The 21,270-nt window shown below is 38.6% G+C and overlaps 1 protein-coding gene across 1 annotated transcript; it reads right to left on the bottom strand.

Annotated features, from left to right (window-relative positions):
* Positions 1-12,811: 12,811 nt before the first annotated feature.
* LOC116898601 (40S ribosomal protein S23-like) lies at positions 12,812-14,387 on the bottom strand. Its single transcript, XM_032899794.1, has 2 exons — positions 14,348-14,387; positions 12,812-13,399 (listed from the first exon to the last, which is right to left on the bottom strand). The coding sequence occupies exons 1-2, from the start codon at positions 14,385-14,387 to the stop codon at positions 12,876-12,878; spliced, it is 564 nt and encodes a 187-aa protein (XP_032755685.1). The 3' UTR covers positions 12,812-12,875.
* Positions 14,388-21,270: the final 6,883 nt, after the last annotated feature.

Here is a 21,270-nt window from a genome sequence, read left to right as displayed (position 1 = left end):
GTAAAAAATGGCCCCACAGCTCATAGGGAGTGGCATTATTGCAGGTCTGCCCTTGTTGGAGGAAGTGGGAGAGGAGCAAGCTGTGCTCTGAGGTTCAGATGCCCAAGCTGGGCCCAGTGTCGCACTCTCTTTCTGCTACCTGCTCATCCTAATGTAGAACTCTCTCAGCTACCACTCCGTGCCACATCTACCCACATGCCACCATGCTTCCCACAATGACAATAATAGACTAAATCTAGGAACTGTAAACCAATACCAATTAAATGTTTCCTTATAAGAGATGCCCTGGTCATGGTTGTCTCTTCGTAGTGTAAGGGTCTGAAATCACTGAAGACCTCAAACTCTGATACTATATGCAAAGACGAGTGTTTATTCTGCAGAAGCAATCAGCATGTGGAGTCAACCAATCTCTGAAAAGGCAACCCCAGACAAAAGGTGCACAGGTCTTCTTATAGGGAAACTGGGGTGACTCCCTAGAAGGATAAGGTAACCTAAAATTTCATTGGTGGGTGCTAGGCTGTCACAGACGGTCGGTGGTCTGCATTCCTATGTCAGGAATGTTTAACCATAGGATGAGGTAGGACTGACTGCCTAGCACAGATGGCTCATTCTGAGATATTTCCCCATGTTTGTGGTTATCCTCAGGCTGGTTTTGTGGGAGGGGATTTCATGACCTTGTTTCTGGATTTTGTGGTCTGTTGCTGGAGCTGGTGCTTTATGATTTTCTTTTTGAAATCAGGCCTGGTCCTTAAATGGAGACAAATGAGGTTTATGCTATCCTTTCAATAGCAACAGAGACCTTGAATAAGATAGCTTTGAAAATATGAATGAAGATTTATGATGATTAATCTTCACTGGCAACTTCACTGGATTTTAAAAACAACTAGAAAACATAATTCTGGATATAGCTGTAACAGGTTTCTGAGGAGTCTAACTGCAGAGGGAAGATTTATTCTGAATGCAGGCAGTGCTATGCCATGGACAGGATCCTAGATTGTGTATAAAAAGAAGAAAGAAAGCTGAACCCCAGCACTCATTTCTCTCTGCTTCTAGATTGAAGATGCATGTGATCAGCTCCCTCAAGCTCCTTCTGTCAGGCCGTCTCACCGCGATGACCTGGACCCTCGAACTGTGAGCCAGAATGGCCTTTCCTTCCTTAAGTTATTCTTGTTGCTGCCATGGGTAGAGTGGCTAATGCAGAGGTAAACCTGATAAACTCTTAAAAATACAAGTAGGTGGTTTAAATTCTCATGATCTACCACATGTCATCAGGTGTAAGTCTGAGAGGCAAGAATATTTAGAATTGGTAGAATTACAAGGCTAGCTTGTAGAAATGCAAGACTGGGTGATAGCTTAGTATCAGATTATAATAAATTGTGGATAGTATAACTTATTTTTAAAGATTTATTGTTATTTTTTCTTTTTTCTTTTTTTTTTTTTTTCGGAGCTGGGGACCGAACCCAGGGCCTTGAGCTTGCTAGGCAAGTGCTCTACCACTGAGCTAAATCCCCAACCCCGATTTATTGTTATTTTATGTGTTTATTTCTTATCTACATTTATATCTGTGAACCAACTGTGTACAGTGCTTGTAGGGGTCAGAAAAAAGAGCATCAACCCTGGAACTAGAATTATTAATGGTTAACTGCCATGTAGGTACTGAGAACCAAACTTAAGACCTCTCTCTGCAAGAGCATCCAGTGCTGCTAATTGCTAAGCCATCCCTTTAGCTGGACAGTATAATTTCTTTTTTCTTTTGGTTTTTTTGTTTTGTTTTGTTTTGTTGTTTTGTTTGTGTTTGTTTTCTTTGGTTTTTGTTTTTGTTTTTGTTTTTGTTTTTGACACAGGGTTTTTCTGTGTAGCTCGGGCTATCTAAGAACTTGCTCTGTAGACCAGGCTAGCCTGGATCCATCTGTCTGCCTCTGCCTCCCAAGTGCTGGGATTAAAGGCGAATGCCACGCCCCCATGCCTCGCCCCACATCCCCAGCTTAAAATTTGAAGCTCTGGCTAAAACACTGTATTTCTAACTATAAAGGAAGCAGAACTTTTCCAAAGACTTCTAAAGCTAACTTTTTAGAGGGTAAAATTTTAAACTCAAGTTTTTCTAAAACATAAACAGAACAAAAAACCCAACAACTAGTGAATGCTAAACTCGAAAAGAATGCTGTTCCTGGCCAAAAGCCTTGCATCTCTGTTCAAGGTTTAACTAAAAGGAAACCTGCCTCTGACTTCCGCTTTAATCAGTTTGTTTTGTGTCCACCTTTATTGCAGATGCCCCTCTGCCCTTGGGTAGGAAATTCATAATCCAAGGCCATTTCCAGAAAATTGTTCTGAGAACCCTTCAGAATCAGACATTTGACTCTTCAATATCGATAATCAGCCATCTTAAAGGTCATTTTAAATTAAGAGTCTGTCATGGCTTATTGTTAAGTGACCCTGACCTCATCTCTGCTCCGCAAGGGCTATTAAGTAGCGTACACGCATCAGAGCATTTTATAATCGCATTGGGAGACGCGTGAGCTGGGTCTAAATATGAATATAGAGCCATTTTCAAGGTCATTGTTTCAATAAAGAAGAGGTCTAATTGAAGTAAGCTGATTCCAAGAAAGTTTTGGCCACTGTTATAGGACTTCTCTCCAACGGGCTGGGCAGACCATAAATTATTTATGTGAGTTATTCCGATTTTCCTGATGAGATTCTGGCTACTATACCATATCCAGTTCATCCACAATCTATTCTAACAAGAAAACACTCTTATCCTGGATAGGGCTTCATGTCCTTGAAGACCCAACTTCCAAAAACCTGTCAGAACTTCATGACAATACTATTTCTTTAGGCCACAAGGTGGCACCCGCGAATTTCCTCAGCGCTGAACAGCTTGGTGGCTAAATTCCAACCCTTGGGGACTCTAAAGGGATATCAGAGAAAGATCATCTAATCCAATTTACCAATGTGCAAATGAGCACGCTGAAACCTAAAAAACGTAAATGACCTAGTCTAAGTCACACCTGTAGTTCGGAGGAGGCACGATCCAAGTTCAGATTCTCACACCCACATTCATCAGAAGGCAGTGCTTTCCGAAGCAAAACAATACACTATTTTTCTAAAAGTCTCACAAATAAAATCTACCTCCACTTTTCCTACAATCACCCTCCATCAGGGGCTGATCTGATAGAATTGGCCTTGGAACATTGCTAAAGAACCACTGAAGCTCCTCAAACAAGTTTGAAAACGATTGATAGATGGAATAGCTGAAGTAGGTGTCCTAACACATGTTTGTCATCCTGACTGCCCCCTCCCCCAGGGCCCCATTGCATGTCCATCTAAACCTATCTATGGAATTTCACAAGAACCCTTAGTTCAGATGCCTGGAACCTTTCATGACCCCTGAGTCTGCCAACCCTGCTCTGGGCCAAAATTAAACTAGTTAGCCTCCATCGCGGATGCACTTGGCCCTCTCTGGCCACTTTCCGCCTAATGGCCTTCCTCTGCTGCTTCTGCTGCTGAATTATGCCAAGGAAATTGAACAGAAACCGCTTGCTTCTGCTATAAAACTGCCCAGTTTTCACTGACCCTGACCCTTGTCAACAGCTCCTTTGCAGTTCTAGTGGCCCACACCCTACAGAGGATGCTCTGACATCAAGCCCTGTCCTTGTTTCTATCAAAACAGACCTCTTAGCTACCAGGGGTTGTTCTGGAAAAGTCCATATGCTAATCATTGTCGTCTTTACAATGATACTACAAAGCCTGGGAGGAAAAGCAAGTCCCCATTTTGAAAATAAGAATCTTAGGCACAGAGATCAAGGGCTGGGGGATAGCAGAAGAAATGTTATTTTAGCCTAGGTGACCTGACTTCAAAGCCATATTCTTTGTCAAAAATGTGTGTGTGGCCTCCAATAGCGATGCTGGAAGCTTTACTTAGAAAGCAGAAGCCAGGCCATCAAGACTCTCATTCCTAATGATTTATTTATATTCCCATTGTACTTGTTACTTTCTCAAGCCCTTCCATCCCCACCCATCTACCTAATGATTCGTTTATAGTCCTACCATATTTATTACTTTCTCAAGTCCTTCCACTCCCCTTGATGACTTATCAACATTCCCAATGTATGTTTTTGTTGCTGTGACAAAATAGCAAACACAACTCGAGAGTTTAATTTGTCTCAGGGTTTAAGAGGAGATACGATCATAGTAAGGTAGCTGGCTGCTCACACTGAGTTAGGAAACAAAATCCAAACAGGAAATGAGAGCTGGCTTCAAAACTCCCAAGGTACACCCACTTCCTCAAGTAAAACTACTTCCTAAAGGTTCCATGACCTGTCAAAACCATTCCACCAGCTGGGGGCTGAGCATAAAATATTTTACATTCAAACCACACCACTAGCTGTCCTTCAGACATTTTCCTTACCCAATATGTTTGTTTGGGATCTTTGTTTTGAATTGTAGAATTCAAAATAAAGCCTGGAGAATCATGGAACACCCCTGGCCCCTCCGCCAATGGTTTTGATCCTAATTTCTTGGGCATCCAAGAGGACTTACTCTGCCAGTGATTCCTCCATTATTCTTGTGTGGGAAATGCTCTGTAAAGGTTTCTGATAAAACCCCACTTGCAGACCCCAGTGACTGCCCCTTGGTACTTGTCCTTTCTCAATGGAAGCTTCTGTCTCTTATCTTCCAGTGCACATTTCTCTATCTTTTCTGTGCTTTCACAACAGAGTTCCTCACTTGCTACTTTTTAAAAATGTATTGATCTATTTTGCAACTGACAGGTAATTGTGCATATTTATAAAAAATAATCTGATTATTTTGATGTATGTGTACGTTATATAATGATCAATTTGGGCTAGTCAGGTTGTCCATCATCTCAAACATCTATCACTTCCTTAGGATGAGAACACTGAAAACCCTCTCACCTAATGCTGATAACTGTAACTACATTCTGTAATAGAACACGAGAAATATCTAAGCATTCACTTTGGATTCACCCTCCCAACTCGATTTTTTTTTTCAGTGTAGGTGTTTGAACTCATCCTCAGAACAATAAGTAAAAATCTCCAAATGAACTGAAGGGTTTGCAGTTTTTCAAATATCTGCAGGTGATTTACCTGTATTCCAGGATTAAAAATATAAAACAGGCCTGGTAGTGGCGGTGCATACCTTTGAGTAGGCAGAGGCAGGAGGATCTTTGTGAGTTTGAAGCCAGCCTGGTCTACAGAGCAAGTTCCAGGACAGACAAGGCAATACAGTGAAACCTTGTCTCAAAAAAAAAAAAAAAAAAAAAAACAAACAAAAAGAACATAAAATAGACACAAAAGGCAAATGGAATGACTCTACTTTAATGAGGTACCCAGAGCACTGAAACTCAGAAACAGAAGGCAAAGCAAATGGCTACTGGGGCAGTCCTGACCTTGGTGCTGTGGTTGTTTTCTCACCTGAAGTGGCTTTCCCTGCCTTCTTGCCTGGCTCATTCCCATTGGTTTCTAAGGCTCAGCTCCTGGAGCTGAATGAAGTAAATTCTTGCTTTTTTGTCCGTCCTCTCTTCCTCTTCCTCCTCTTCCTCCTCTCCCTCCTCCTTCTCTTCATCCTCTCTCCTTCTCCCTGCACCCCTCTCATTAAGACTCCTGAAGTAGAAATCAGAGATGTGAGGAACATCAGTCAGCACATGCTAGGTATCAAGACCTTGTCTTTCTCATCAAAAAATAAATCGTAAAATTGTTTGTTGTACTGTCTTTGATTCCTAAGTCCATCTCTATCTCCAGTGGCACTCCTAAACTGCCTTAAGTTCAGACATCCCATGGCTATCATCCATTAAACACTTACTTTCTCTCAGACATTTCAGACCCAACATGACCAAAAATAATTTTCCCCTTGCTTACCCTGATTTTCCTCCTGATTTTTGTTTCAAAAAACCTATCATCATCCTGCTCCTCAAGTGCTCAGAACACCTCAAAACCATTGTGACTCTATAAAGGTTAGTAATATTATTAATGTGGTGCACAGCTACAACTTTATAACTTAGAAGGCTGAGGCAGAACTTGAATTTTCAGACCATCGTGGACAGCTTAACAAGACCCTGTTTTTAAAGCCAAATAACTGTGGCTGGAGAGATGGCTCGGTGGTTAGGAGAACTTTGTGCTCTTCCTGAGGACTACAGTTCTGAGTGCCTATATGGGGCAGCTTACAACCACTTGGAGCTCCAGCTTTGGGGGATCCAATCTGGATCTAGCCTCTAGGGGCACCTGTATACACATAGCACCCAAACACATATGGCACACACACACACACACACACACACACACACACACACACACACACACAAATAAAATAAAAAGTTTAAAGAGCAAATAATAATAAATAGAAAAGTGATTATAATAATAGAATTGTAATAAGGACTTTCAGGAATATGGTGAATCTGTGATGGAAAGACTGATACTCATATTATACCTCCATATTTAGAATAAATTTTAAAAACTAGCACCTGAGAATATGGAAAAGGCAAATGTTAATGGTGTGAATTACCTGTACTGGAGGCCAAATACCATCACTTCCTCTCTCCGGAGCACTGTTAGATAAGGTATAGGATACACTTTCTTTTGAAAGCAGAGCCATATAAGAGATACAAAAGGTACAGACAATGAGACAATCAGAAATATGGGTTCAAAAGAGGTAGGCAAGCCCTTGTTGAACAACTTTCTGTCTCTGTAATCAAGATTTGCTATAGTTTATCCAAGGTGTTTGAAGTATGTATTTACTAACTAAACAAATGTGTGTGGTATTGTCAAAGAAGATCTATTAGGAATAAGGTACAGTGTGTATAAAGGAATATTATTCAACTTTGAAGGGGAAGACAATTCTGACAAAAGGTAGACCTTAAAGATGCTATTACAAATGAAACAAGCAGGACACAAAGGGATAAACATTTAATAACTCCACTTACCTGAGGTACAGAAAGTAATCCAACTCATAAAGACACCAAGAAAACATGGCTTCCAGGAGCTGAAGGATAGAGAATGAATATCCAATGAGAATGGAATTGTTGGGTAGAGGATATGGAAGATTGAACCCAGAGCCTTGTAACTACTCAAGTGCTCTACCTACTGAGCTACATATTTAGCCAAAGAATTATGGAGTTGAAAAAAAAATGAAAGATTGACCCTGTAAATGGATAATGGTCATGACTGCACAACAGTATAGATGTTCTAATGATACTGAACTGTATGCATAAAATGAGTAAAAATCATAATTTTACGTCACATTTACCACAGTAAAAAATACATAAAATGAGCCGGGCAGTAGTGGTGCACACCTTTGACCCCAGTACTTGGGAGACAAAGGCAGGCAGATCTCGAAGTTCGAGGCCAGCCTGGCCTACAGAGTGAGCTCCAGGACAGCCAGGGTTACTCAGAGAAACCTGTCTTTAAAAAAAAAAACAACAGTTAACAAAACAAACAAAAATAAACACTATAAAACTGGCCATGGTGGGCCATGCTCTAGTGTTAGCTAGTTGGAAGACTGGGATAGAGTATTTAGTCCAGGTGTTCAAGGTCAGCATGGGCAATACCAAAAGACTCTGGAGAGAAGATGGAGGACAGAAAGGGCAGAGGCTCAAAGAGATAAAAGAGAAGCTGAGGAAGAGGAGGGGAGAGAGGAAAGAAGGGAAAGTTATGTGTCACTTCTAGGTTGTCATAGTGACAACGTGAAAAGCCAATTGGTGTAACAGAATTCAGGAAGTCCTTGGATGCTGCATGCACACTAATACAGCCAATCTGTATTTAGTTATTTTTCTGAGTAATGAACATTTAATTTTTTAAGCCACTGAATTTAAGAGGCTTGCTGTATCAACATAACCATATTTATCCTAACACAGGGATTATTAGTCAAAAGGCAGTGATGTGAGAATCATTAGTTCTACCCATGACCTCTTCTTAAAACTCCAGAAGTTAAAACAAAATAGCTCAGCTAGTATAGGCGCTTGCTGCCAAGTCTGAGGATTTAGTTTCAATTCTTCTTGGCCCCGCATGGTAGAAAGAACCAACTCCAAGTTTTCCTCTGACTTCCACACGTGTGTTGGGCTGCCCATGCTTACATGGATATGTGCTTGAGTGGACACACGTCACATACGTACAAGGTGAATAGATGAAATTTAAAATCATAAGTTGTTTAAAAATGTCCAAAGTGGCCTTTAATAAATACCAAGAACCACTAGAGGGCACAACTGAGTTTCAGGGACTTTTGTCAGCGGTGAATTTGAAGAAATGAAACCTTAAGGTAATTAAATAATGCAACAGAAAATTATTAACTTTGAAACAATTTCTAATTTCGTTCTCTGTAAATTCGCCAGCTTACTTTTTACCCTTTGAAATAATTAAAATATATTTGATGCTCCAGTTTTAATATTAAATCAATATTCTAAAACATATAAAGTACATTTACAGATAGGGTTTGTTGCATAGACAAAAAGTGAAAATGCTCTCACTATAAAAAAAAATGTTCTCAGTATAAAAGAATTTTCCACCTATAATTTTGCTTTCTTTAGATAACCCAGTATAGGAACAATGGCTTTTTGGTTGCAGAATACTTACTGTGTCTAATTTGGTCAGTTGAGAAAACTGAGATTTCTGAAGATTTGGACCTAGGGGAAGAGACCAGATGTTCCACACATCAAGCTGTTACAGGAAGTGTCCCACCCACTCCCAATGTCATGCTGAGTTCTTGACAGACTTCCCTTTCCTGTTTCCTTTTTCCCCTCTTTCTAATTTTTTTCTTCAAAAGTTTATTCAAAGGCTACTGCCAAAATCATCTTCCTCTATTGTCCTGATGATGACGTCATTCCGTTGCCTTCTTCCCGTGAACTTTGATTGCCTCGTTGTCCTGTTACTTCTTGCTTCTCACCAATTGTTACATAGGATTGTGTTGTTTGCTTGGTTTGGAGGGTTTTGGGGAGAGAGGCAGGAGAGGGGGCTCTTTATTTGTTGAAACCAAATCTCCCTGTATAGATCAGACTGGTATAATCCTAATTTTTAAAATGTTTGAGTCTTAAACTGATGCTAGAGACTGAAATTGCAAAACTTTTTCATTTCCATTGTATTCTGTGGTGCTATTTTAAACTGTTATCTTTTCAGTGTGCTTCAGATTACACAGTGAATGACATCACACCAACAGAGAACCTGTTCCAGTCAGAACAGTGAGAACACAAACCAGGTTCTCTTGCCCAGGAACGTCCAGAGGTTCCCCTTCCCAGCTTCCAACTTCTACTGAAGCACTAGGATTACAAATACTACTACTCTGCTGGCCTTTACATGGTTTCTGAGGACCTGAACTCTAGTCCTCACACTTGTGCAGCAAATGCTTTGCCACTGGGCCATCTCCCCCAACCGACTTCAAAGCCTCCAAGTTATCTTTAGAATCCAACTGGAACTGTGCTGTGTGTCCTTTAGCTTTGCTCTCTGGTTTGGCGACTCATGCTGCAGAACTTCCCAGATGTGGCAACTTTATGAATCAATTCCTTATGATATGTGCCTATGTGCACAGGCATTGTGTTGGATCTGTTTCTCTGGAGAACCTTAATGGAAGCTTCTTAAGATCCATCCATGAAAATTTTCCAAAGGTCAAGAAGAATGGAGAAATAATGACCACAACACTCTGTGATTCCTTATCTGAATGGGACAGAAACAAATGATAACTTCATCATCCACTAAATGTTTGCCCTTGAGTAATTTACTCAATCTACCTGTCCTATTCATTCATTCATTCATTCATCCATCCACTTGTTCAACAAATACTGGCAGAATTCTTTTTACCAGGAACTGAAGGTATTAGGATAGGTACACAAGTCATATAAGTTGATAAGCAGAGCCTCATTCTTTCAAAGCTTAATGCAGAGAAAACAGGAGGATATCTTACAGAAAATTTCATTTTCAGTGTGAAAGCTGTAATGATGAGTTGTTGAACACCACTCCTTCCTACTCTTCCCTATTCAAACACTGGCATTCTAAACACTCTATTTTAGGCACATTTGGGAGTTGCACTATACCTATGCCCACATCTTCCCTTTCTAGAATTACCTTTCCAGATCATATCCCACTACCTTTTAAAGGTATCTGCTTCTCTGTCTAAGATCTAACCCAATTCTAAATTCCTGTTGCTTTTATTTTCTAGTCTTTTCACTTTCATAAAATATAACATATATATATTTATGTTTGAATATGATATTCTATTATTAAATGTCTAAAAGTAGGATATGTTCTTACATTTCATCCACTTTAGTAAGCATTTCTTAATTAATAAAATATTTGTTGTTGTTGCCTTAGCAAGGTAAACTGGAAAGATCACTTTATTTCAATGTTCTTCTTTTCATAAGCTAGACAATATTTTGTAGTAGAGATATTTAAGACACGGTTTCTAAGTAGAAAACCACTTAGTTAAATCCCCCAGCAAAGATCTGATTTATAGTTAAGAATTAAATTTTAACTTTAGCAAAACTCCTAGGCCTCTTATTACTTAAGGTTACTATTTACTAGTATATGATTAAGGAAGTAGATGCTGGAAGAAAAACTGCATGCCTGGGAAAAATTTAGCAGTTCACAGAGGCAACGATGCAACATGAAGGACACCAGACTACAGCTTTACAATCTGGCCAATTTAGTCTTTCTTCCCACCTTAAAGATTTATAAATTAGAATGTTATCCCCCTTGTAGTTGACCCATTTCAAAAAATGGTGTTTGTCAGACAGGACATTTCTGACTCCCCAGGCTTTCACCTTCCATTGCTACCTGGAAGTACAGATATAAGGGATTAAAGGCACTAGGAACTTGTATGGTGCTTGTCAGTTGTGAAATGAATGGAACATCAATGGCCAGGAATCCTGTATTTGGCGGGTCACACAGGTTCTGCACATTTTCTACTGGCTAACATCCCTGTTAATTGTGCTCTCCTTTACTTTGGAGAAATCTGTAATCTGGTTTTCCCCAAAGAAGGTTTTACAAACCAGAAATTCAGGTCTCATTTTATGCTTTGTATGAGTGCTGTTTTTCTACATCACTTACACTCTTTGTGGTATCTTTATGTTGAACATGATTCCTAGGAAAGGATTATGGCAAGGGTGTAGGTGTTGGGGAGATCCATCTCAGCCAAGAGTCTCCATTCCTCTTTAAACTCCACAAAGATGATGCAAATTTGCAAAACTCTTTCTGAATACCTACATTATTCCAGGCTTCTTAGGCATTAGTAGCCAGATTTAAATTTAACAATGTGTAGTGCAGCACTACGAAAAAAATGATAGGGGGATGGAAATGTAGTTTAGAGGTAGAGTTCATCCATAGACCCTCAGTTCAATCCCCAGCAAAGGAGAAAAAAAATGAAATACTGTAAAACATTTGTGATGTGAAATTTAAATAGTCAAAGTTGAGCTGAACTAAAAAGGTAAAGAATAAAGTATGGTAGCGTTCATCTTCTAAAAGAATAATAGCAAAATCTAGAGTGCAGAATGGAATGTCTAGGTAAATATCTTACATGTCCTCAAGTAATGTCAACAATCTAAGTACATTAAATGCATGCAAACGACGTATGATGGTTGTGGGGTTTGCTTGCCCCTAATGTGGCATCATTAGGAGGTATGGCCTTGTTGTGCAGGTATGGCTTTGTTGGAGGAAATGTGTCACTGTTGGTGGGCTTCCAGACCCTTCTCTTAGCTGCCTGGAAGACAGTCTTCTGACTGCCTTCAGATCAAAACATACAACTCTTGGCTTCTCCAGCACAGTGTCTGCCTGGATGCTGCCATGCTTCCTGCCATGATGATAATGGACTGAACCTCTGAGCCTGTGAGCCAGCCCCTAATAAATATTGTCCTTTATAAGAATCGCCTTGGTCATGGTGTCTCTTCACAGCAATGGAAAACCTAAGACAGGACTCAAAGAGAGGCTTCAGAATCCTGAAACAAAGGGAACTGCCATGCGTTTGTCAGAGAAATCATCTAACTGAAGCTAGATCTTCTATCAATAATTTAACTGAGGTACAGTATGCTTGCAATGAAACAAGCAAACAAAACCGCGTATATTTGAGACAGGGTTTCTTTGCATAGCTCTGGCTGTCCTGGAACTCATTCTGTAATCCAGGTTAGCCTGTAACTCAGAAATGTGCCTGCCTTTGTCTTCTAAAAGACAGGTAACACCGTGCCTGGCTAAGCTTCCAACTTCTAAAACTTCATTACAATTTATGTGTTATCATTGGTGGTGGCAATGGGTCACATGTGAAGGTCAGAGACAACTTTCTGGGGTCTGTTCTCTCCTTCCACTATGTGAGTCCTGGGGTCAGGTCATCGGGCTCAGCAGCAAGTACTGTTACCAGCTCTGGCTTTCAATTATTCTTGCCAAGAGTCTGGAAACTCCTTGACAAAGAGGTCTCACAAAAAAGAAGCTTGTTATTGAATCATTACAAGAGGAGGAACATGTGTGTACATTGAATAGAGACATCATTAAAAGCAAAAGAGGAAGACAGAGAATTAGACATTTATACTTTAAAAAGAAACATTTCAGCCATTCATCTAATTTTCAATTCTCAGGCATGCTATCATCATTTGCCCTTTTAAACAGCTAATTAAAATAATTCTGATCTCAGTATACACAGTGGACGTGTTTGTGCCCAAATTCAGCTGAACTAAGGCTAAAGGGAAAGAAACATTTTTGAAACTATATAGCCAAAGTTAGCCTTAAACATTGCCTTAATCTCTGAGGTTCTGAGGTTAGAGGAATGTATCATAGTGTCCAGATCCTTTAACTGTCCTGGGGACTGAAGTCAAGGCCTTTTTCTTTTCTTTTTTTTTTTTTTTTTTTTTTTTTCTGGATATGAAAATTTATTATTCTGTTTCCATTTTCAAAATTTTATGATCTTGGTCTTTCCTTCTTGCCTTTGTACAGAGCCAAAAGAGACACATTGGCTACTTTAACCACCTTAAAGCGGACTCCAGGAATATCACCCACGGCATGGCCTTTGCGACCAAATCCAGCAACCAGAACTTCATCATTTTCCTCAATGAAGTTCAAGCAACCGTCATTGGGCACGAACGCTGTGATCTTCTTGCCGTTCTTAATGAGCTGCACCCTGACACACTTCCGGATGGCAGAATTTGGCTGTTTGGCTTCAACCCCTACTTTTTCCAGCACAATTCCCTTTGCGTGAGAGGCACCCCCAAACGGATTGGCCTTCAGGGCTGTGCCCAAGTGGGCTTTCTTGTACTGTTTATCATGCCACTTCTGGTCTTGTCGGTGACTGCGAAGCTTCCGGGCAGTACAGAGACCACGACACTTACCATCTTGCCGGCGCCACGGGCCCGAGAGAAAGAGACAAGGCCTTTTTCTTGTTGCATTTACTGAGCACACATTCAAACCTTGAGTTGTACACCAACCTCAAAGGAGTCTTCATATTAAGAGAAATAGAATTACACAAGTTTTCTTCTTAAGGAGGGACTCTTAATATAGAGACACCTGTTAATTTATTTGTATTTTACAGTTTCTGATACTCAGTGGAAACCTTTAACACAACAAAGGACTGATGGGCTAAACTAACTTGAAGGGCTATCCTTCTTCCATCCCCTATAGTGGTCTCTCTAACAAATTTATTCCCTATCAGCAAAATATTTATTTTTTATTAATATTTACCAATAAAATATGCATTTTGAAAATGAAGGAATAAAAGAGTTTATGTCAGTTTTAAACTTAAAAAATATCGTGAGAATTCTAGATAGTTCACAATAGTCAAATGGTAGTTTTAAAAATAAACCATTTCAAAAAAAATTTAAAAAATAAAAAATAAAATAAAAAAATAAACCATTTCTACTCAATTTCCAGCACTCATCCTTTTGGTGAATGATTTTTTTGTCTTAATGATTAATTTTCCTTTTCCTCATTTATCTGCCTCTTGAATGAAATTTAAAAATAATTTTCTAGCCAGGAGTAGTTGCACACACCTTTAATCCCAGCACTCGGGAGGCAGAGGCAAGTCGATCTCTGAGTTGGAGGCCAGCCTAGTTTACTGAGTGAGTTGCAAGACAGCCAAGGCTACACAGAGAAATTGTCTCAAAAAAAACAAAAGATAAAATTAAATTAAATTAAAAAAATCTGCTTCCTAGGCGATTGTGAAGATTGACTTAATACATAGAAACTTGAGAACAATGTATGGCACATTGCCAAATATTAAAAATACTACCTGTGAGTTTTAAAAAATTCATGGAGAATCTAGTACTTACAAATCATATAGTGTAGGATGACTAAATTATATAAGAAGCACATTATGAACCAGTGATATCGTTTTTAACGTTTTTATTGCATGGTGGAAATGTATTGACATAACTTACACGTATACAAAGCAAATGTTTTACAAAGCATGGTGTACATAGTGCTTGGATAGTTCTTTGCTTCAATTTTTAAAGGATGTTGATTGCCACTCACTAATTGGTTTTTATCATTCAATAAGGAATTGTTAATGTGAAGTTCAAAAAGTATTTGTTTCAATTCTTTCATTTTAGAGTAGAAAAACTGACATTCTAAGAACTGGGAAATTTACTCGCTCATATTAGATTGCAAAGTTACAGAAAGGCACCAGATTTTGGAGTCAAATGACTTCAATTAAAATATAATTTATATATAGTAAAATTACTCTTGAAATTCATAATGAGTGGCTTTTTAAGTATAAATAAATGCAACTATGACTACTAGTTTCACAATATTTTCATAACTTCAAGAAGAGATCCTGAATTCACCAGTAATGATACCAAAATTTAATTTATTCAGAATCCAATAGTTTTTAGACTATCATAGCCTTATATGGATATTCACACTGATTATCTTAAAGGTAAATAAGCATGTCTAAAGAATCAAATTTATCAAATAGCTCATAGGATTTTGAATAACTGTGTGCTAAAAACAATCTTAAAGTTTCATATAGATTTCTGTATTTTTCTTCCCACAACCCCATCCCTTCCAGCTTCTGGAGAAGACATGGCAAGCGCTCAGGGATGAGTACTATGTACTTGAAACAGACTCAGGAAATGCTTTGTTCTTTGGACATACATCATCTTAAAGGAATGAGACTGGTGCTTCTACAGAGAATGTGTGAGGCTTTAAAAAACCTTAAAGAAGCTGTTTATTCTGGAGCCTTTTATAAAAGAATTTTTCTAATTCAAGGTTTTAAAATAAAATCTATTCAACAAGATAATCCTAAAAGATTTAAGAAGAACCAAAAGAATTTCCTGGACACAAGTTCAAATAAATTTTACATCATTTCCCATAACATAAACTGACTTTCTAATCTATTTATTTTTATTTTGTTTTGTTTTGTTTTTCCTAAAATGTCCATTTCTTAGTCTTTTCCTTTCCTTCAGTTTTAACTTACTAGAATAATTTTTACATAAAGCAAGGACCAATACCAATATCAATGTGCTTTTTATTCCAAAATTATATGGTTTTCATATGGAAAATCTCTGTGAAAGATGGTCACGTTTATGTTATTCAAATAGCATCCTCTAAACTGTGAGAGTCATCATATATGATTTGAATCATCAGTACAGTTGCTAATTCTTTAGAATGCAGTTTTGAGACTTCATAAGAATATCTGGCCAGGGAGTTGGGGATTTAGCTCAGTGGTAGAGCGCTTGCCTAGCATGCGCAAGGCCCTGAGTTCGGTCCCCAGCTCCGTAAAAAAAAAAAAAAGAATATCTGGCCAGGTAAACTCATCACAACACAGAGTTCAGATAATGTGAAGTGGTTGAGGATTAGCTCATGCTAAAGATACAAAAATGGATGGTGATAAAACTATATAAGGCAGTTGAATAATAGTGTCTAGGGTTTTTATTTTAAGACATTTAAACCATAGTGACTTTCATGAGTATTTCTAAAAGGGTTTGTTTTTCAAGACAGGATTTCAATGTGTAGCCTTGAGTGTTCAGGAACTTGCACTATAGACCAGGCTGGTGTTAAATTAAGAGATCTGCCTCACCTCTGCCTAACCTTACCCCTGAGTGCTGGGATTAAAGGTGTGTGCTGCCATCAATTAGCACTAAAAGAATGCTTTTAATATATAAAACTGTAGAGTATCATTTTTCTCTAGAAATAAAGGCCCCAATAGTCTTTGGAAGTCTCCTTTATGCTGTATTTTGGATTTCAGTATATGTCTCACTATCATGTTTCTCTAAGTTAATAAAAATCATAAAATGTTTAATATAGACTAAAATATAATCTGCTAGGTAGTGCTTTGTAAATGTTTTATGAATAAATTTACTTAAGACATTAAAATATTACCTCACATTATGTTATTAACTGTTATTTGGTCTTATTGTTAAGGCCTGGGTAGAATGTGAAGGCCTAGGTAACTATTACTTGTCTAGCCTGCCATTTTGTGCTGTTACTAATGTCACAAGGAAACTTTCTTATACGCTGTTTCTTGTGCTAATAGGATGTTCTGTGCTTTGGTGTTCTTGGAAACCAGTCACAACAGAAGTCATTTAGAACTGATTTGTATAGTTAGCCACAATAAGCTTGGACCCAAACCAACTACCCAGCAGTACTTCCTGCACCTGTGTATGAATTTCTATGGTATTTACTTTCATAAACTGCCCCTGGGATGGACTCCAACATGAGAGAGACACCTGTACCAATATAAGAAACCTTTGGAATAAGACTTCCACTTTGAGTAAGGATTGAGTAAAGTTTAAGTTCCTAAGACCTCCCTGGGAACTGACATCCTACTTGGCAGAAAGACATGTATGTGAGTAACTGACAACCTGGTTGGCAAGTTAAGACATGAATGTTAGACAAGGCAAGTCCCCTGCCACAGTTAAGTACTCCAAACAATGGGAGCAGGATAAGTGCACAACAAAGACATTCCTTAGGAAACCCCTATCCCTAAATTCTGATTGGTAGAACCACTTGAAACAGATGTCTGAAGATCTCAGACTTAAAAAGCCCATAGCATCTTGACCTAGTGTTGCAGTCATCTTCTGAGTTTGATCTGTGGGCCTAATTGAACAGTTTTGGGGCGTGGCATTCAATAAACCATCCCCCATTTGACTGTGGTCAGTGTTTGAGAGGTTTGTGTGGTGATTTCCTGACCCCAACACTTACCACTATGGTTATCAAGCAAAGCTTAACTGTGGTCAGCTCAGCGTGGCAGATTAAAATGGAAATATTAACAGGTACTTTTCATTTGGTAAGATGATTGTTTTATATACAATTATTTTTTAGGTATTTGGTTTTGCTTGAAAACCATGGTGTATACAGGTTTTAGTGGAAGTTCGAGTGAATAACTGCACAAAATTAGTCATCAGAAAGCCTTATCTGATTCTTCTTTTTAGTTAAATGAGTTCTTTTAAGACTAGAATCATACATTTTTTCCCCCAACCTTCCTTATGGATAAAGGATTGAAATAGAATTTTCTGAGTTTATAGAACCCCACACTTCTTTGTTGTGTATTTTTAAATTATTTATTTTTGAGAGAAGATTTCACTATTATCCCAACTGGTCCCAGGTGCTGGAATTACAGATGTGTGTACCATACTCAGCTTCAACTATGTATTTTCTTTTTTTTTTTTTTTTTTCGGAGCTGGGGACCGAACCCAGGGCCTTTTGCTTGCTAGGCAAGCGCTCTACCACTGAGCTAAATCCCCAACCCCAACTATGTATTTTCCTATGAACAATTTATCTGGTATTCTAGAATTGGGGAGAAATAACTGTGGTTTTACATGGTCATTGAAATAAAATTTAAAAATAATTCTTGTTGTTAGAGAGGGTAAATTTTTTTTGAATCATAAAGATTTTGGAGTGGCTTCTCTCATTGTGTTTAACTTCTCTCTCAAAGCCTGAGAGCTCCAATCTGAAAACAAGGCTGCTAACCTCCAAGGATAGTCTGGGGATTCAAGGAATGCTGTAGGCAAGCCCTGTGCATTGCCTGGAGCTCAATAAAAGGCAGCTACTACTTTGGTGATTGTTGGTAATATTTTTATCAATTTTACTATCTGCATTGCTGATTTGATTAATACATTCATTCACATAACTTAAAGCACATTTCCCCAAAGTATGGGTTTGCTTTAAAAATTTAATGTATATGTGTCTCTTTTGCTTTTCAAGATAGGGTTTGTCTGTGTTGACTTCTGCCTCCCGAGTGCTGGGATTAAAGGCAAGCATCACTATGTGTTTCTTTTTAGTAAGGAAAAAGTGAACATTTTCAACTCATCAGAAGCTCTACTCACATACAAGTCAAAGAAAAGTGAATACATTTTGTTAAAGCATTAAAGACATTGTAGCTATGTATGTCAAACCCTAAGGTATGATGAGTCAAAGTTTAAAATTTGGTCATATATATTGGACATATATATATATATATGACATATTTGGTCTTTGTAGCTAAAGTTGCAACAAAATCTATCCAGCTTTAGAAACGAGATTTTAAAGAAAGTTTGAAAAGTATACATTCTAGACACATTGTTTAAAGCCCAAGCTAGCACCACCTTGAAAAACATCTAATTATAAAAAGTTCCCTTTTATGCTTTATGGTCCCATTCAATGAACTTTAAAGATAGAGCCTGATTTAGTTTCTTTTTTTTTTAGTTTCTTTTCCAAACTCTCAGTTCTGATAAACATTCTAACTTCAATTTCTTGCCTTCAAGAAGATTCTACTTGTCCTAATCTATGTGTAAATATCTTCAGAAGTAACAAACTGGTAGCAATTTAGTGGAATTTAAACTCATGGCCAGAAACACTGACAATATTATTACACATCAGCTGCAGATACCAGAAAACACAGGCCAAACATTCAAGAAAAACTATACAAACCACAAACACAGTTTGTGGGAGGAAAGTAGCTGCTGTCAAAATTGTGCTGAGCAGGAGTCTGAGGTTTGAGTTAGTGCTCAGGGCGAAAGTGATGCCATGATCTGAGAGCCTTGACTGCCTCATGTAGGTAAGAGGACTGATCTGTCAGCTTTATGCCTGGCAAGAATTACATTAATCTGTGTTACAATTCCTTAAGCTCCTATCTCCACTCTGGCTGTGCTGCTACTTTATCCCTCTCTGTGAAAATTGGTTCCCCTTTAAGTGTCCCACCCCTAGTCTGTACAGAAAGCAGGAAATCCTGCCCTCAGAGCTGAGGTGACAGTCAGCAATACAAAGTAGTAGACACTAAATTGTATTTTGTTTTGCTTTAGTTTTGTTTTCTGGGACTTCTTGTTGAGACAGGTTGAGTCTAGAATGGCTTGAAACTCAGTATGTAACTGTAGATAGCTTGATTCTTTACCTCCACCTCCTAAGAGCTGGGGTCTAATTTGAGTTTCTTACTTGCAAAGAACGGACTTTCTACTTATTTTAAGCTGAAAAGGAATTTATTGGAGGAAGTTCAGAGAATCAACAGGAAGGCTGGAGAAGCAGGCTCAGTAGGAAACCAGGAAGATATGGGGAGTCCAGGTCTGATACAGGGATGGTCTGAGATTCAAGACACTCATTGGCTATTGCTGGTAGTTATTCATACTTCTGCCATTAGACTCTAAAATATACCATAGCTGCTAAGAATAACCTGAGTTACTTTCAAAACTCCAAATTCTAGAGGGCTAGAGAGATGTGTCAGCTAGTAAAGGTACTTGCTTCAAAACCTGAGGACCCGCATTCAGTCTCTGGGACCCACATGGTAATAGGAGGAACCAACTTTCATAAGCTGTTGCTTACCTTCCCAAGCACCATAGCACATTCCTTTCCCCAAATTAAATATAAATACCCCAAATTCCATGTTGAAGCCTAATATTAGTAGTACAGATATTCAAAGAGCAGGCTTAACTTCCAACTACTGGTAGAAGACTAATTCTCACAATCTACACAGGAACTGACAAAAGGTATCAAGTACAAGTTTCCAAGTTACTGTTACAAGAGAGCAGAATGAAGTGTCAACTTGAAGTATGAGCTCAAAAAGTAGGCGAGCCTTCCTAGTGGAGCACGCAGAGTGAATAGCAAGAGCTAGAGTTGAAAGTAGGTATTTTGTTGTTAAGACTGGGTCCAAGCTGAAAAAGAACTTGGAAGGGTTGAAGTCAGAATGTCAATGGAACCCAGAGTAGATACCAAAGCAAAAACTAGACTGTCACAAAACATCCCTGGATCTGAAGACGGACAGAAAGCAGGAGTAAAACTGTAAGAATGTAGACCAGGTAGCTACATAATTAAAAGCTAGAGAAAGCAATAAAAAGCAGCAAGAAGACTGGGTTAATTTGCTTAATTTTGTATAAAAATATTCATTTGTAGGGCATGTGTATCTGTTATTCTGGCTTTCTTAGACAACCCTTGTCCAGTTGAGAGGAAGGGAAAACAAATCCACCATATTTACTACAAGATCATGAAAACACAAAGTTTGAGTAACTAATGAACTGTTCTGCTTCAGAGAGCTTGGTATAATGAGCCTCACACTCAAGAAGAAATGCCTGAACATATGAATCTTAGCTTAGGGAGGTTCTTGTGCTTCTAGTTGGAGACCTGGAGTAGGCATGGCCCCCTGGAAAAAAGCAAAGCCAAGACAGTACAGACAGGTGCCATGTGGTTACAAGGATATCCTGCTCCTAAGGGGTAAAAGGTATCTTGAAAAGTTTGTCTGGTGGTAGAGATGGTTGAGATCATACAGTGCATGTACCCTGTATAGAGCAGCTGGCTTTCCACTGTTACAGGAAGAGAAACTCATTACCAGAGCCTTAGTGAAGGGGGCAGATCTCTCCCTGATAGCACTTTGTCCTTAAAAAAAAAAAAAAAAAAAAGCATTTCCAGCCAGAATCACAGGTTCCATTGCTCATCAGTTCAACTTCTAATAATTCAAGCTTCCAGCAAACTTTAATGAGTAAGAACACCTTAGTTTTAGAAAATACCTAATATTGTTCAAACTTTCCGCTGACCTTCCCCTTCCTGCCCAGTGCTGATTTTCTCAGAGGTTTCAAGATCGCTCCTTATCTCACTATAACACTGTGAAGAGGGAAACATGAGCCGACATTCACTTGTCCATTTCACAAACAGGTTTTTTTGGCTACAACTAATTTGTATAACACCAAAACTTCCCAGCAAAGTTTCCCAGATTCTGTCACCATCTTTAAGAACATTTCTAAAATTAATAGCCATTAACTGTAACCTGTAAGTTGTAGGTCTATTTTTGATAGACCTCTCCCTACCTTAAAATACAGAAATTGTGTGTGCTAGAACCTAAACGTAACCCGAGAAACTGGGAGGTAGAGGCAGAAGGAGGGGCTCAAGGTCATCCTCA

Source organism: Rattus rattus, chromosome 4, assembly GCF_011064425.1.
Source record: "Rattus rattus isolate New Zealand chromosome 4, Rrattus_CSIRO_v1, whole genome shotgun sequence".
NCBI lineage: Eukaryota > Metazoa > Chordata > Mammalia > Rodentia > Muridae > Rattus > Rattus rattus.
Note: the sequence above shows the minus strand (reverse complement) of the source record. Positions and strands in the feature narration are given on the sequence as shown.

Bases quoted from the DNA above. Each gene is read 5' to 3' on its own strand.
- LOC116898601 (XM_032899794.1), bottom strand. From the start codon at position 14,387: ATGTACACCATGCTTTGTAAAACATTTGCTTTGTATACGT. The intron at 13,400-14,347 runs GTAAGTTATGTC...GACTCCTTTGAG, and splicing joins AACATTTGCTTTGTATACGT to GTTGGTGTACAACTCAAGGT.